The sequence below is a fragment of the Oncorhynchus gorbuscha genome, linkage group LG26 (genome assembly GCF_021184085.1).
Source record: "Oncorhynchus gorbuscha isolate QuinsamMale2020 ecotype Even-year linkage group LG26, OgorEven_v1.0, whole genome shotgun sequence".
Taxonomy (NCBI): domain Eukaryota; kingdom Metazoa; phylum Chordata; class Actinopteri; order Salmoniformes; family Salmonidae; genus Oncorhynchus; species Oncorhynchus gorbuscha.
In genome coordinates, this window is record NC_060198.1 from 43,705,295 (window position 1) to 43,719,162 (window position 13,868).

Genomic DNA, 13,868 nt, shown 5'->3' on the forward strand with positions numbered 1-13,868 from the left:
CGATCAAATTGCAGCAGTTTTTATTTTATTTCAGCTGTTCAAAAACATAAGGCAGAGATAGGCACCATCATCATAGTTCAGAAGAGGGTGAGTAAAGAGAGAAACGTAAAGGAAGGGGAGTGTGAGCAGCAGTTATGTAGTGTGCTTAAAATAACATGTGCAGAACGTGATCTGGATTCTTAGTGGACAGGGCAGGCAACCTATACACAGCCAAGCCCACCCAAAAAAGAAAGCAAGCCTGCTAGGCAGTGCATACAGCACATACAGTGTTTGTGCATCTCATTGGCTGAGCTGGCATGTCAGCGCTTTTTTCTTTATTTTTTAACCAGAGTACACCCAACCACTATTTCCAATCAGGCCACAGAGATAAGCTGTTTTTTAACATCCTTATTTATATATATATTTTTTTTTACATTTTAGGTCAATTATTTAATAGAAATCTGGAACACTGGACAGATACTTTAAAGGCCCAGTGCAATAAAAAAAAAGAAAGAAAACTGTTTTATACATTCCACACTATGATGTTGGAATAATACTGTGAAAAGTGATAATACCCTTTTAGTGTAAGAGCAGTTTATAAAGACTGCCTGAAATTTCAGCCCATTTAGGTGGGAAGGGACTCTTGGAATGCCTGGTGACAACTGCAGGTGGTAAATTAGTTAATAGACCAATAAGAGATCCAAACCTCTGCCAATAGCTAGTTTTCCCCTCCCCACCCAGACAACTCCCTGGCAGTCCTAGCTAAATTATTTCTTGACAAATTGCTCTTTGCTAAGAAGATGTTACTTGTTGGCCATTTTAATTGAAAACAATCACAGTAAGGTACTTAATTGTTACCCCAAAAATGATTTGACATTGAGATAAAAACGGCTGCATTGGACCTTTAAGAAAAGCCCATCGGCTTTGGAAGTACAGTCAGGCACGCACCGGGTGCCACTCTCACATGACTGAGCAGCCTCCCCAGCTGTTCTTCTTGAAGGTGGTGGCCCAGCGCAACCAGCCCAGGTTGTAGTCGCTGTAGGGCGGGTAGCGCAGGACGTTGACCCTCTCCAGCAACCAGCTCCGGTTCATACAGCCCCGCCTGTGGCTGAATGTCTCAAAGCCCCAACGGCCGTGGTAGCTACCCATCCCACTGGCACCTGGAGGGTAGAGGAAGATGACAGGGCACCATGATCAGATCCATGTCTAGTGCTTTGCTTCTGATAATGACTACTTTATTTACGTTGTCAGACAAACTTACCTACTCCTCCAAAGGGCAGGCCTGGCAAGGCCATGTGTACTATACCATCATTGCCGCAGAAACCACCACTACTGGTGTTGTTCAACACTGTGGTCACTACCTGACAGCAAGAGGGGAGGAATGTGCATTTATTCCATAAGAATGGAGCTACAGTGAAGGCAGAGGCAGCCATAGAACTAGATAACTTTAAACTATAGCTCTGTGGAGGACACCACCATGACTATAACATAAGATAATAGATATGAGAAGAAACATCTGTGCTGTAATGTAGGTCATGGTCTTACCGAGGTCTCGTCAGAGAAGACGTAGAGGGCCAGGGGTTTCTCTTGCCGGTTGATGTAGTCTATGCCCTCCTCCAGAGACTCTATGGTTAGGATGGGCAGGATGGGGCCAAAGATCTCCTCCTGCATTAGAGCATCAGATTCCTGCACGTCCACCAACACTGTGGGAGCTAGAAACACCACTTGATCAGCAAGAATTTGCTTCTATATGCCTGATTAGTTACTCATATTTGAAATTAAAGCCACTTTAACAGCAAGGCTACCACCTCAACCTATTTCAACTTGCATTGACACCCACAAGGTGGCAGCAGTATACAAACCAAACTCAACACCACTGCCTGCATCTCATTGTCCTTTCCTGTACCCCCCAAACTCACCAATATACCTGTCCTCCTCGCGGCTCTCCCCTCCGATCACCACCTTCCCCTTGGACTTCTCCAGCATGTCCACCAGGCGTCTCCAGTGGCGTGGGGTAACTATGCGCCCCATGTCCAGGCTCGCTCCGGGGTCCGGCCCGTAGAAGGTCCGCAGGGTCTCCCGGAGAGCGGGCAGTAGGGCGTCCTGGGTCTGGGCTGTACAGAGGACGTAGTCTGGTGCCACACAGCTCTGGCCAGTGTTGAAGAACTTGGACCAGCACAGGCGCTTGGCGGCCTTCTGGATGTCGATATGGCCGTAGATGAAGCAGGGGCTCTTGCCACCCAGCTCCAGGGTGACGGGGGTCAGGTGAGGCGCTGCTGCTAGCAGGATGGAACGGGCCACCCCCTGGGAACCTGGGGAGGAGATGGGGAAGGGTGAAGGGAAAGGAAGAGGAGAAGGAAAGGGTATGCAAGAGTGTGCAATAGAGGTGATATGGCAGAGGTGAGATAAAAGGGGCATAAGGCCGAAATTTTAAAACACAAAACATACTAAAAAGAGGGATTGAGCTAATACATATTATTGGTCGAAAGGAGTCCTCTCTGTTAGGCTTTACCTGTGTAGAAAATGTGGTCAAATTTATTCTTCAGCAATGACTTGGTGTCCTCTGCTCCACCACATAGTACTGCATAGCAGTCCTACAATAGTCAGATGGCAAAACTCAAAACATTAAACACAAACAATAAGTGGGCAGGTATAGAGCAAATATGGCCCTGTTGGCCTTCATTCCATTGATGATCCACAACAGGTAACAGAAGCAGGGGGAAATTAAAGCACATAGGTGTGTGTGTACTACCTGAGACAGGTATTTAGGGATGAGTACTGCCAGGAGTTGCTCGGTGGCCTGACAGATCTCTGACGGCTTCAGAATGGCACAGTTTCCTGGTTCACGACATCATGGAATAAATATTGTCATCGTCACAAAATCAAACCTAATCAATAATGAAATGCTAACAGAGTCAGCATTCACTTTACACATACATTACTGATAAGGCAACATTGGTGGTGGATGTAAAATGCTTTGAGCTACTGTTAAAATACTATAAATCCAATCCCTTACTATTAACAAAGCCTCTAGGTATACAAAAGCATAATAGATGTGTACCTGCAGCAATTGCAGCAACCAAAGGTAAGAGAATAAGATGTAGAGGGTAGTTCCACGCCCCGATGATTAAAACTACCCCCAAGGGTTCCCTGCGTATGAAACAGTCATCCATCCTAGTGGCCTAGAACAAGATGGAGAGAGGAAAGTAGATGGTTGGACAATTATTAAGTCAGTAAAAAAATATTCCAATTGTGTGTGTTTACATGTTGAGCCATAGTAAAAGGTGGTAGAGTCAAACAGTGGACAGTGAATGTTGATGGAATCTTTACCAGATTCTTGCCAATGTTGTATTCCGGCTGCATCCAGGTCCTGAGGTTTTCCATGGCGAAGTACAGGTCATTCAGGGTTATCTGAATCTCTGACAGGACCGACTCAAACTTGGGCTGAAGGGGGAGAGAGAGGGGAGAAGGTGAAATGAGCGAGGGAGAGAGGGAACAGGACAACGAAAGATCCAAGGTGAAGAAAAAGGGACAGGGAAAGAGGATGAGGTGAAAGAGAGCAGTGACAGAGGAAATAATGAGAGGTGGAGAGAGGGAGGCAGAGGACGTGTCTGAGTGTACTGCAGTCTGCGTGCACGTGTCTGAGTGTACCGCAGTCTGCGTGCGCAGGTGTCTGAGTGTACCGCAGTCTGCGTGCGCAGGTGTCTGAGTGTACCGCAGTCTGCGCGCGCAGGTGTCTGAGTGTACCGCAGTCTGCGCGCGCAGGTGTCTGAGTGTACCGCAGTCTGCGCGCGCAGGTGTCTGAGTGTACCGCAGTCTGCGCGCGCAGGTGTCTGAGTGTACCGCAGTCTGCGCGCGCAGGTGTCTGAGTGTACCGCAGTCTGCGCGCGCAGGTGTCTGAGTGTACCGCAGTCTGCGCGCGCAGGTGTCTGAGTGTACCGCAGTCTGCGCGCGCAGGTGTCTGAGTGTACCGCAGTCTGCGCGCGCAGGTGTCTGAGTGTACCGCAGTCTGCGCGCGTGTCTGAGTGTACCGCAGTCTGCGCGCGTGTCTGAGTGTACCGCAGTCTGCGCGCGTGTCTGAGTGTACCGCAGTCTGCGCGCGTGTCTGAGTGTACCGCAGTCTGCGCGCGTGTCTGAGTGTACCGCAGTCTGCGCGCGTGTCTGAGTGTACCGCAGTCTGCGCGCGTGTCTGAGTGTACCGCAGTCTGCGCGCGTGTCTGAGTGTACCGCAGTCTGCGCGCGTGTCTGAGTGTACCGCAGTCTGCCAGTGTCTGAGTGTACCGCAGTCTGCCAGTGTCTGAGTGTACCGCAGTCTGCCAGTGTCTGAGTGTACCGCAGTCTGCCAGTGTCTGAGTGTACCGCAGTCTGCCAGTGTCTGAGTGTACCGCAGTCTGCCAGTGTCTGAGTGTACCGCAGTCTGCCAGTGTCTGAGTGTACCGCAGTCTGCCAGTGTCTGAGTGTACCGCAGTCTGCCAGTGTCTGAGTGTACCGCAGTCTGCCAGTGTCTGAGTGTACCGCAGTCTGCCAGTGTCTGAGTGTACCGCAGTCTGCCAGTGTCTGAGTGTATAGCAGTCTGCCAGTGTCTGAGTGTATAGCAGTCTGCCAGTGTCTGAGTGTATAGCAGTCTGCCTGTGTCTGAGTGTATAGCAGTCTGCGTGTGTCTGAGTGTATAGCAGTCTGCGTGTGTCTGAGTGTATAGCAGTCTGCGTGTGTCTGAGTGTATAGCAGTCTGCGTGTGTCTGAGTGTATAGCAGTCTGCGTGTGTCTGAGTGTATAGCAGTCTGCGTGTGTCTGAGTGTATAGCAGTCTGCGTGTGTCTGAGTGTATAGCAGTCTGCCAGTGTCTGAGTGTATAGCAGTCTGCCAGTGTCTGAGTGTATAGCAGTCTGCCAGTGTCTGAGTGTATAGCAGTCTGCCAGTGTCTGAGTGTATAGCAGTCTGCCAGTGTCTGAGTGTATAGCAGTCTGCCAGTGTCTGAGTGTATAGCAGTCTGCCAGTGTCTGAGTGTATAGCAGTCTGCGTGTGTCTGAGTGTATAGCAGTCTGCGTGTGTCTGAGTGTATGCTAGTACCTTATGGAGGTCCTTGTGGAGAGCATCTTGTATCAGCTGCTCGTTTTCTTCGACCAGGGAGAGAAGGTTCTGGAGCTGGGTCATACGGAACTGCTCTGGAAAGGTCACGCCTGACCTGAACGTAGCCCTCAACCTGTCAATCACCTCGCTTTGGCTGGCCATCTCTGTCCACCCAACAGACAGACACACAAAGTGAGTTAGCAGATAATGTCACCTGGTAAAACAGGATTGAGACACCACACAACCAAAACAACCAGTGATGAGAGAAGAGCCTGGCTATTGAACATTCACTTTGCCAATAGCTATATAGAGTTGTAAATTCCAGACATCAATGGCTGCTGGTCTTGGCCATTGTCTGACTAAACTTCAGTGGTCTTTTAAAAACGCCCACATGAAGTAGCCTTGAACACTGTTTTATATTTTCAGTCAAGATACATTTGTTGCGCATTGAGAACACATGATGAATCCAGGGGTGTATTCATTATATTTTAACAGAAACCTTTTACCATTTAAGAACGGAACGGACCTAGAAAAGTGTCCAATAGAAATTCTCGTTTTCGTTGCAAAATAGGTATAATGAATAGGCCTACACCCAGGGCACGGCTTCATCGTTAGAACCACCTGGCTCAGGTCAAGTGTAGAAAATGCAAAAAGGCAGGCTAAGAAGGTAAGATGACAAAATATGCGGCCCGTTATATGAGCTATAAAAAGGTGAAAATCAGACCCTGATGCAAGTTATTCACGGTTTGTTGCTCACAGCTGTGTTACGGGTCATTTGAATGAACGCGGCAAAACCTTCAATAATTATGTGAACGCGAGGAGGGATGTCGATAGTGACAGGCATGGATGATGCAACTTTAACGATTTAAACTAGAGTACCAAATTGTTACACATTAAAACAGTTTACGTCGGAAACCCTCTTTGTTAGGATACTGTACAAGCTGCGCTCTTTTCAGGATGGATGAAGATGTGAAGTCCTACCTGAATTTTCCCGTAAATAGATGAATAAAAATAAACTGAAGCCCAACAAAATGTTAGTCGGAATTTGAGGAAATTAAAAAGTTAAAACGCACCTGATTCTGCCCAAAGGTAGCCTAAATGGTCGTATGTTGCCCTTTCGAGCCACTCTTTAGACCGGATGGCTTTGACTTGTTATGGGAACCCGAAGAAAGTGGCGCATTTCCTGGTGCTAGTGGTTTTCCTACCAACGCGGCTAGTTAATCTGGAAAGCAGAATAGATTTTTGGAAGAACTTGAAAAACAAGCCTGTAAACCTGTCTGGGGCTGAAGAGAAACATGGGTATCCATAGACTAAAGGCCCTTCAAATTAAACCCTGGACCTAAAGCCAGTTCCGCTGCTTTGTTTCTCATTATATCCCATCTAATCAGGGAATGATTAAGATCTGGGACACCAGGTAGGATAAATTAATTATCAGGTACAACAAAAAACAGCAGTAGGCTAATCCAGACCTCATTGGGTATATTTGAATATCCCTGGTATCAAATCAAATCCCTGGAATCAAATTCAGGTTCAAGTGGGCAGACTGTTTTAGTTGCCATAGACTAGCCTACTGAATAATAATGCATTGCATATATTTATGTTTAGACCATTATCTTGCAAGCAGCATTATTTAATTGTATGAATAGGAGATTCATAGAAAATATATAAATGTAACATGCATCAATTTCAAACTTTTTACTGAGTTACAGTTCATAGATGGAAATAATTTAATCTAAATGAATTCATTAGACCCTAATCTATGGATTTCACGTGACTGGGCAGGGGTGCAGCTATGGATGGGCCTGGGAGGGCATAAATCCACCCACTGGGGTGCCAGGCCCAGCCAATCAAGAATGAGTTTTTCTCCACAAAAGGGCTTTATTACAGACAGTTATACTGTCAGCCCCCCTCTACCCCTCAGATGATCCGGCTGGCGAAGAAGCCGGATGTGGAGCTCATGGGCTGGCGTGGTTACACAAAGTCTGCGGTTGTCAGGCCGGTTGGATGTTCTGATAAGTTCTCAAAAATGACGTTTGAGGCGTCCTATGGTAGAGAAATTAACATCCAATTCTCTGGCAATAGTTATGTTGGACATTCCTGCACTGCATGCCAATTGCACACTCCCTCAACTTGAGATCTGTGACATTGTGTTGTGTGACAAAACTATACATTTTAGAGTGGTCTTTTATTGTCCCCAGCAGAAGGTCCACCTGTGTAACGATGATGCTGTTCAATCAGATTCTTGATATGCCACACCTGTCAGGTGGATGGATTATCTTGGCAAGGAGAAATGCTCACTAACAGGGATGGAAACAAACATTTTTGAGAAATAAGCTTGTTGTGTGTATCAAACATTTTTGAGATCTTTTCTTTCAGCTCATGAAACACGGGACCAATACTTTACATGTTTATATTTTTATTCAGTAGTAGATATCTTGAAGTAAACACACACACACACCGGTCCTACTCTCCTTTTCTCAGGTGTCTGTTTCTCTCACACCCCACCCCCCTCTCGTCCCCTCTGTGGCCCTCACAGCTGTGTGGCACCACGCTTGGTGAACTCCAGTCTGTCACCTGGGTGTTTCAGGGTCCCAGTTTAGCATCTCTGATGATTCAGATAGACAGTTAAAGTAGTTAAGTAGCCCAGGGACTGTAGGGACTGTTCCTATACACTTTCATGATCTAATTCTCACAACCTTGTTTCAGTTGAGGAGAAACTGCCTTTTTGCATAAGCCAGCTGGTGGCTGGTAACCATACAATGTTTCAACCACATGAACACAAATTTAATTTGATTTGACTAAATGGTGAGAATGATCAAATGATGAGAATTTAATCAGAATTGAATTTATATTATAGACCTTGTTCACAGCAGTAGTACTTCAATTATTTAATATTGTCAGTCATTCACTGCCACTCATCACACATTATCATTGTTTGTGTTGGTAATATATATAACAAACTTTTCAAGAATTGCATAAAACAATGAGTATTAACTACAATAACAAATTGCTCTTTGTGGTTTCTTATAGCTGTTCCAGGCACCTCCCCCTAAATACTTTAGTGTATCTTGCTTACTGAACTTGTTTATAGGGGAGAGAGTTTAAGAATGTGTTTTTATCAGGCGTATCTATTAAAATGAGCATTGGGCACAGTAGTTCAAAGCTACCCAAGCATGACTTCTACCCAGGATGCCCCTGCACTCTGGTAAAGGCATTTCCCTGAAATAGCATCTTGATTAACCCTAAAAAGGGCCAATGTATCATTGTGAAAGTGCAGTAACACGTTTTAAAAACAACACACAACAGTGATGTACTGCAGATGTGGGAGAAAATGTCAAATTATGATTTGAAATAATCATTGAGTGAAGTTTAGCCATGTATTGGTTTGGTGACAGTTGCTGATCATTGGACATTGAAACAACGGGAACACATTTCAGGGTACAGTCCTTCAGGATGTGAATGGTTCAATTTTTAAAATGAACTTGTGTTGTGTGTTATTTAAAAAAATACATTTTGTAAGGTTTTTTTCTGACTTTATTGAACAGATAGAGAGAGAGGATGACAGTTCTGAAAGATAGAGGTTGTGCCAAAGGGCAGCAGGCCAGATTCAAAACTATGCCTAGAACGTATAAGACAACATACCACAATTTCTTATTGTTGTGAGAAATATCAAAATGTAATATGATTTAATATCAATTATATTTAATTGCTCTTCTTAATACATGAAGAAAGGTTTGAATGAGAGACGTGAAAAAACAGTTGTGGCTGGAGCAGCAACTTACTTTACTGTATAAACATTACAGAACATGTTTGCTGGTTGACAGTGATCGTTGATGTCTGGCTTGGTCTTAGAATTGATTGCCTTGAAAGCCTGTCACATGCAAAAAAAGGGTTGTCACCCAACCATGATTGTCATGTAAGTTCTGTCTCTCGGGTCCTTCTGTGATGTTTCCTACCATGTGTGAATTGTCTTCCATCCTGAAAAGATGACAGGCAAACTACACCTCCTGGTCTTGCTGGGCCTCTGTAGTATGTACTCAATAATCTAGCAATTCATTGGAACAAGGTATTTTACATATAGAGAATTATAACATCCATTGATTTAACATATTAGTGATCTATTGTCTTCCTTCGCTTTTCTCTATTAGGGATATATGGTCAGAGTCTGGAGGACATTCCCTCCAGTCCAGTCCTGAAAAGGCCTGCAGAACCTCTCAGTCTCTCCTGTAAGGGATCTGGCTTTACATTTAGTAGCTACAACATGGCCTGGATATGTCAACCTGAAGGAAGAGCACTTGAATGGACAGGCATTATATGGAATGATGCTAGTGGAACTGTATATGCAAAAGGTGTTGAAGGATGGATAGAAGTCACCAGAGAGAATTCTAACAGCATGGTGTATCTGAAGCTGTCTGGTCTGAGAGCAGAGGACTCTGCTGTGTATTACTGTGCAAAAGAGACACAGTGGTGTGAGTGGAGGATCTGTACAAAAACCTATCAGAGAATCTAACTGGCAGCATAGTCAACAGAGGGTAGAAGAGTATCAGTACAACACAGTCAACAGAGGGCAGTAGAGCATCAGTACAGCATAGTCAACAGAGGGTAGAAAAGTATCAGTACAACACAGTCAACAGAGAGCAGTAGAGCATCAGTCAACAGAGGGCAGTAGAGCACGGTCAACAGAGGGCAGTAGAGCACGGTCAACAGAGGGCAGTAGAGCACGGTCAACAGAGGGCAGTAGAGCACGGTCAACAGAGGGCAGTAGAGCACGGTCAACAGAGGGCAGTAGAGCACAGTCAACAGAGGGCAGTAGAGCACGGTCAACAGAGGGCAGTAGAGCACGGTCAACAGAGGGCAGTAGAGCACGGTCAACAGAGGGCAGTAGAGCACGGTCAACAGAGGGCAGTAGAGCACGGTCAACAGAGGGCAGTAGAGCACGGTCAACAGAGGGCAGTAGAGCACGGTCAACAGAGGGCAGTAGAGCACGGTCAACAGAGGGCAGTAGAGCACGGTCAACAGAGGGCAGTAGAGCACGGTCAACAGAGGGCAGTAGAGCACAGTCAACAGAGGGCAGTAGAGCACAGTCAACAGAGGGCAGTAGAGCACAGTCAAGAGCAGAGGGCAGTAGAGCACAGTCAACAGAGGGCAGTAGAGCACAGTCAACAGAGGGCAGTAGAGCACAGTCAACAGAGGGCAGTAGAGCACAGTCAACAGAGGGCAGTAGAGCACAGTCAACAGAGGGCAGTAGAGCACAGTCAACAGAGGGCAGTAGAGCACGGTCAACAGAGGGCAGTAGAGCACGGTCAACAGAGGGCAGTAGAGCACAGTCAACAGAGGGCAGTAGAGCACAGTCAACAGAGGGCAGTAGAGCACAGTCAACAGAGGGCAGTAGAGCACAGTCAACAGAGGGCAGTAGAGCACAGTCAACAGAGGGCAGTAGAGCACAGTCAACAGAGGGCAGTAGAGCACAGTCAACAGAGGGCAGTAGAGCACAGTCAACAGAGGGCAGTAGAGCACAGTCAACAGAGGGCAGTAGAGCACAGTCAACAGAGGGCATGTAAAAGGGCCTTTTTTGTTTATTATTGATTTTTCTTAACTGCCTCATTGGAAACATGTCCTTTGAAAACTACTATACTGTTTTTGTCACCCATGACCTTAATGGAAACACTTTTCAATGCATTCTTTCCTTGGGAAATGGTTGTCTCTACAGTATAAACCATTTAAATGAACCCACAATTAAATGAATTCATGAAGATGATCAATATTTAGAAAATCCTCATGTTCCCACAGTTCCTCCAGTCCATCAGTCAGCTATGCGTGTGGTGAGTAGGCCCTGGAGGTTCTTCTGACTAAATGACCTGATGAGGAAAAACTCTGTTCCTGGTGAGGTCATGTGATAAAGGACAACTCCTGGCCCTACCTATGAGCCCTAAATTGACCACTGACCTCATTCATCAGCCCCTCCCCCATGACATCATGATGTAAATCCAGATCCCTCAGAGTTCATATATACTTATGTTCTACTGCTGACCTGTTGTCTTGTGTGGAGCAGCTGAGTTCATATCTCCACCCTCAGTATGACAGGAAAACTCTCCCTCCTAGTGCTCTCTCTCTGTCTGCCCTGTCAGTTCTACTGTACTTAATCAGCTGCTCTTAGTGAAATTCGTGAACATGGACAATGGACTTTTAAAAACACTCTTATCTTGCCTTCCTTCAACTTTCTGTTTTCCTTTTTTTCTCTAGCACTTCATTTTTGTTCTCTCTCCATCTGGTTTCAATGGCCGGAGTCGGGAGTCCATTCCCTCCTGGAGAAACTCAGTCTCTCCTGTAAGGGATCTGGGTAAACCTTTAGTAGCTACAACCCAGGTTGGATAAGACAAACTGCAAGGAAAGCATTGGAATGGATAGGTTACTCTGGATTAGGCCTAGGTAACCATGAACGTTTAGCATTGTTACCTAGGCCTGGAAATGCCTAACGATAATTCCAACAGCATTATGACTCTGAAGCTTTCTGTTCTGAGAACAGAGGACTGCTGTGTATTACTGTGTAAGAGAGACAGTGGTGTGAGTGTGTGGAGTATCTGTACAGAATGTCTCAGACAATCTAACTGGCAGCAGAGTCAACAGAGGGCAGTAGAGCATCAGTACAACAGAGTCAACAGAGGGCAGTAGAGCATCAGTACAACAGAGTCAACAGAGGGCAGTAGAGCATCAGTACAACAGAGTCAACAGAGGGCAGTAGAGCATCAGTACAACAGAGTCAACAGAGGGCAGTAGAGCATCAGTACAACAGAGTCAACAGAGGGCAGTAGAGCATCAGTACAACAGAGTCAACAGAGGGCAGTAGAGCATCAGTACAACAGACGGCAGTAGAGCATCAGTACAACAGAGTCAACAGAGGGCAGTAGAGCATCAGTACAACAGAGTCAACAGAGGGCAGTAGAGCATCAGTACAACAGAGTCAACAGAGGGCAGTAGAGCATCAGTACAACACAGTCAACAGAGGGCAGTCATCATCAGTACAACACAGTCAACAGAGGGCAGTAGAGCATCAGTACAACAGAGTCAACAGAGGGCAGTAGAGCATCAGTACAACAGAGTCAACAGAGGGCAGTAGAGCATCAGTACAACAGAGTCAACAGAGGGCAGTAGAGCATCAGTACAACAGAGTCAACAGAGGGCAGTAGAGCATCAGTACAACAGTACAACAGAGTCAACAGAGGGCAGTAGAGCATCAGTACAACAGAGTCAACAGAGGGCAGTAGAGCATCAGTACAACAGAGTCAACAGAGAGCAGTAGAGCATCAGTACAACAGAGTCAACAGAGGGCAGTAGAGCATCAGTACAACAGAGTCAACAGAGGGCAGTAGAGCATCAGTACAACAGAGTCAACAGAGGGCAGTAGAGCATCAGTACAACAGAGTCAACAGAGGGCAGTAGAGCATCAGTACAACAGAGTCAACAGAGAGCAGTAGAGCATCAGTACAACAGAGTCAACAGAGGGCAGTAGAGCATCAGTACAGAAGAGTCAACAGAGGGCAGTAGAGCATCAGTACAACAGAGTCAACAGAGGGCAGTAGAGCATCAGTACAACAGAGTCAACAGAGGGCAGTAGAGCATCAGTACAACAGAGTCAACAGAGGGCAGTAGAGCATCAGTACAACAGAGTCAACAGAGGGCAGTAGAGCATCAGTACAACAGAGTCAACAGAGGGCAGTAGAGCATCAGTACAACAGAGTCAACAGAGAGCAGTAGAGCATCAGTACAACAGAGTCAACAGAGGGCAGTAGAGCATCAGTACAACAGAGTCAACAGAGGGCAGTAGAGCATCAGTACAACAGAGTCAACAGAGGGCAGTAGAGCATCAGTACAACAGAGTCAACAGAGGGCAGTAGAGCATCAGTACAACAGAGTCAACAGAGAGCAGTAGAGCATCAGTACAACAGAGTCAACAGAGGGCAGTAGAGCATCAGTACAGAAGAGTCAACAGAGGGCAGTAGAGCATCAGTACAACAGAGTCAACAGAGGGCAGTAGAGCATCAGTACAACAGAGTCAACAGAGGGCAGTAGAGCATCAGTACAACAGAGTCAACAGAGGGCAGTAGAGCATCAGTACAACAGAGTCAACAGAGGGCAGTAGAGCATCAGTACAACAGAGTCAACAGAGGGCAGTAGAGCATCAGTACAACAGAGTCAACAGAGGGCAGTAGAGCACAGTCAACAGAGGGCAGTAGAGCATCAGTACAACAGAGTCAACAGAGGGCAGTAGAGCATCAGAACAACAGAGTAACATCTACTGAAGCATAATATTCCCCTAAGAGCCAAAACAACAGAACTACTTGTACATCAACATAAGGTACATATTTCCCTGAGGAGAGAGATAGAACATAAAGATGAATCACATACAGGCCTACATACTGTAGTTGTGTTTATTCCTGTTAAACAAGGTGACTGTCCTTGATAGATTGATCCCTAATCTGAAATTTATAGTAAATTAACCACAATGGGGAATTATTTCTATAAATACTCAGAAAACCATACTCCAAGATTCCCTGCAGTTTTACCAAACACCTTGACCAGATCAGGAAAAACTCTAGGCCCTGATTATGACATGGGGACAGAGTTTATCCGTGTCATTTGACATGTCATGTTATCAACGAAAACTCCTGGCCCTACCAACGAGTCATAGCTTGACCCCTGACCTCAGAGTTATCAGTCCCTCCCCCATGACATCATGATGTAAATCCAGATCCTTCAGAGTTCATATATACTTATGTTCTGCTGCTGACTTGTTGTCTTGTGTGGAGCAGCTGAGTTCTT

The 13,868-nt window shown here is 45.9% G+C and overlaps 1 protein-coding gene across 1 annotated transcript; it reads right to left on the reverse strand.

The window, feature by feature from the left end:
* Positions 1 to 780: 780 nt before the first annotated feature.
* Positions 781 to 6,428, reverse strand: LOC124016019 (aldehyde dehydrogenase family 3 member B1-like). Its single transcript, XM_046331537.1, has 10 exons — positions 6,122 to 6,428; positions 5,049 to 5,212; positions 3,310 to 3,423; positions 3,041 to 3,161; positions 2,732 to 2,817; positions 2,492 to 2,573; positions 1,899 to 2,291; positions 1,525 to 1,691; positions 1,241 to 1,340; positions 781 to 1,139 (listed from the first exon to the last, which is right to left on the reverse strand). The coding sequence occupies exons 2-10, from the start codon at positions 5,208 to 5,210 to the stop codon at positions 940 to 942; spliced, it is 1,425 nt and encodes a 474-aa protein (XP_046187493.1). The 5' UTR covers positions 5,211 to 5,212; positions 6,122 to 6,428; the 3' UTR covers positions 781 to 939.
* Between the last annotated feature and the right edge of the window lie 7,440 nt (positions 6,429 to 13,868).

What these genes read in the sequence shown, in the direction of transcription:
- LOC124016019 (XM_046331537.1), bottom strand. Translation starts at nt 5,210, where the DNA reads ATGGCCAGCCAAAGCGAGGTGATTGACAGGTTGAGGGCTACGTTCAGG. An exon ending in TCCCTAAATACCTGTCTCAG is followed by an intron (nt 2,574 to 2,731) that starts GTAGTACACACA and finishes TGACTATTGTAG; the next exon opens with GACTGCTATGCAGTACTATG. An exon ending in CGAGGAGGACAGGTATATTG is followed by an intron (nt 1,692 to 1,898) that starts GTGAGTTTGGGG and finishes TGGTGTTTCTAG; the next exon opens with CTCCCACAGTGTTGGTGGAC.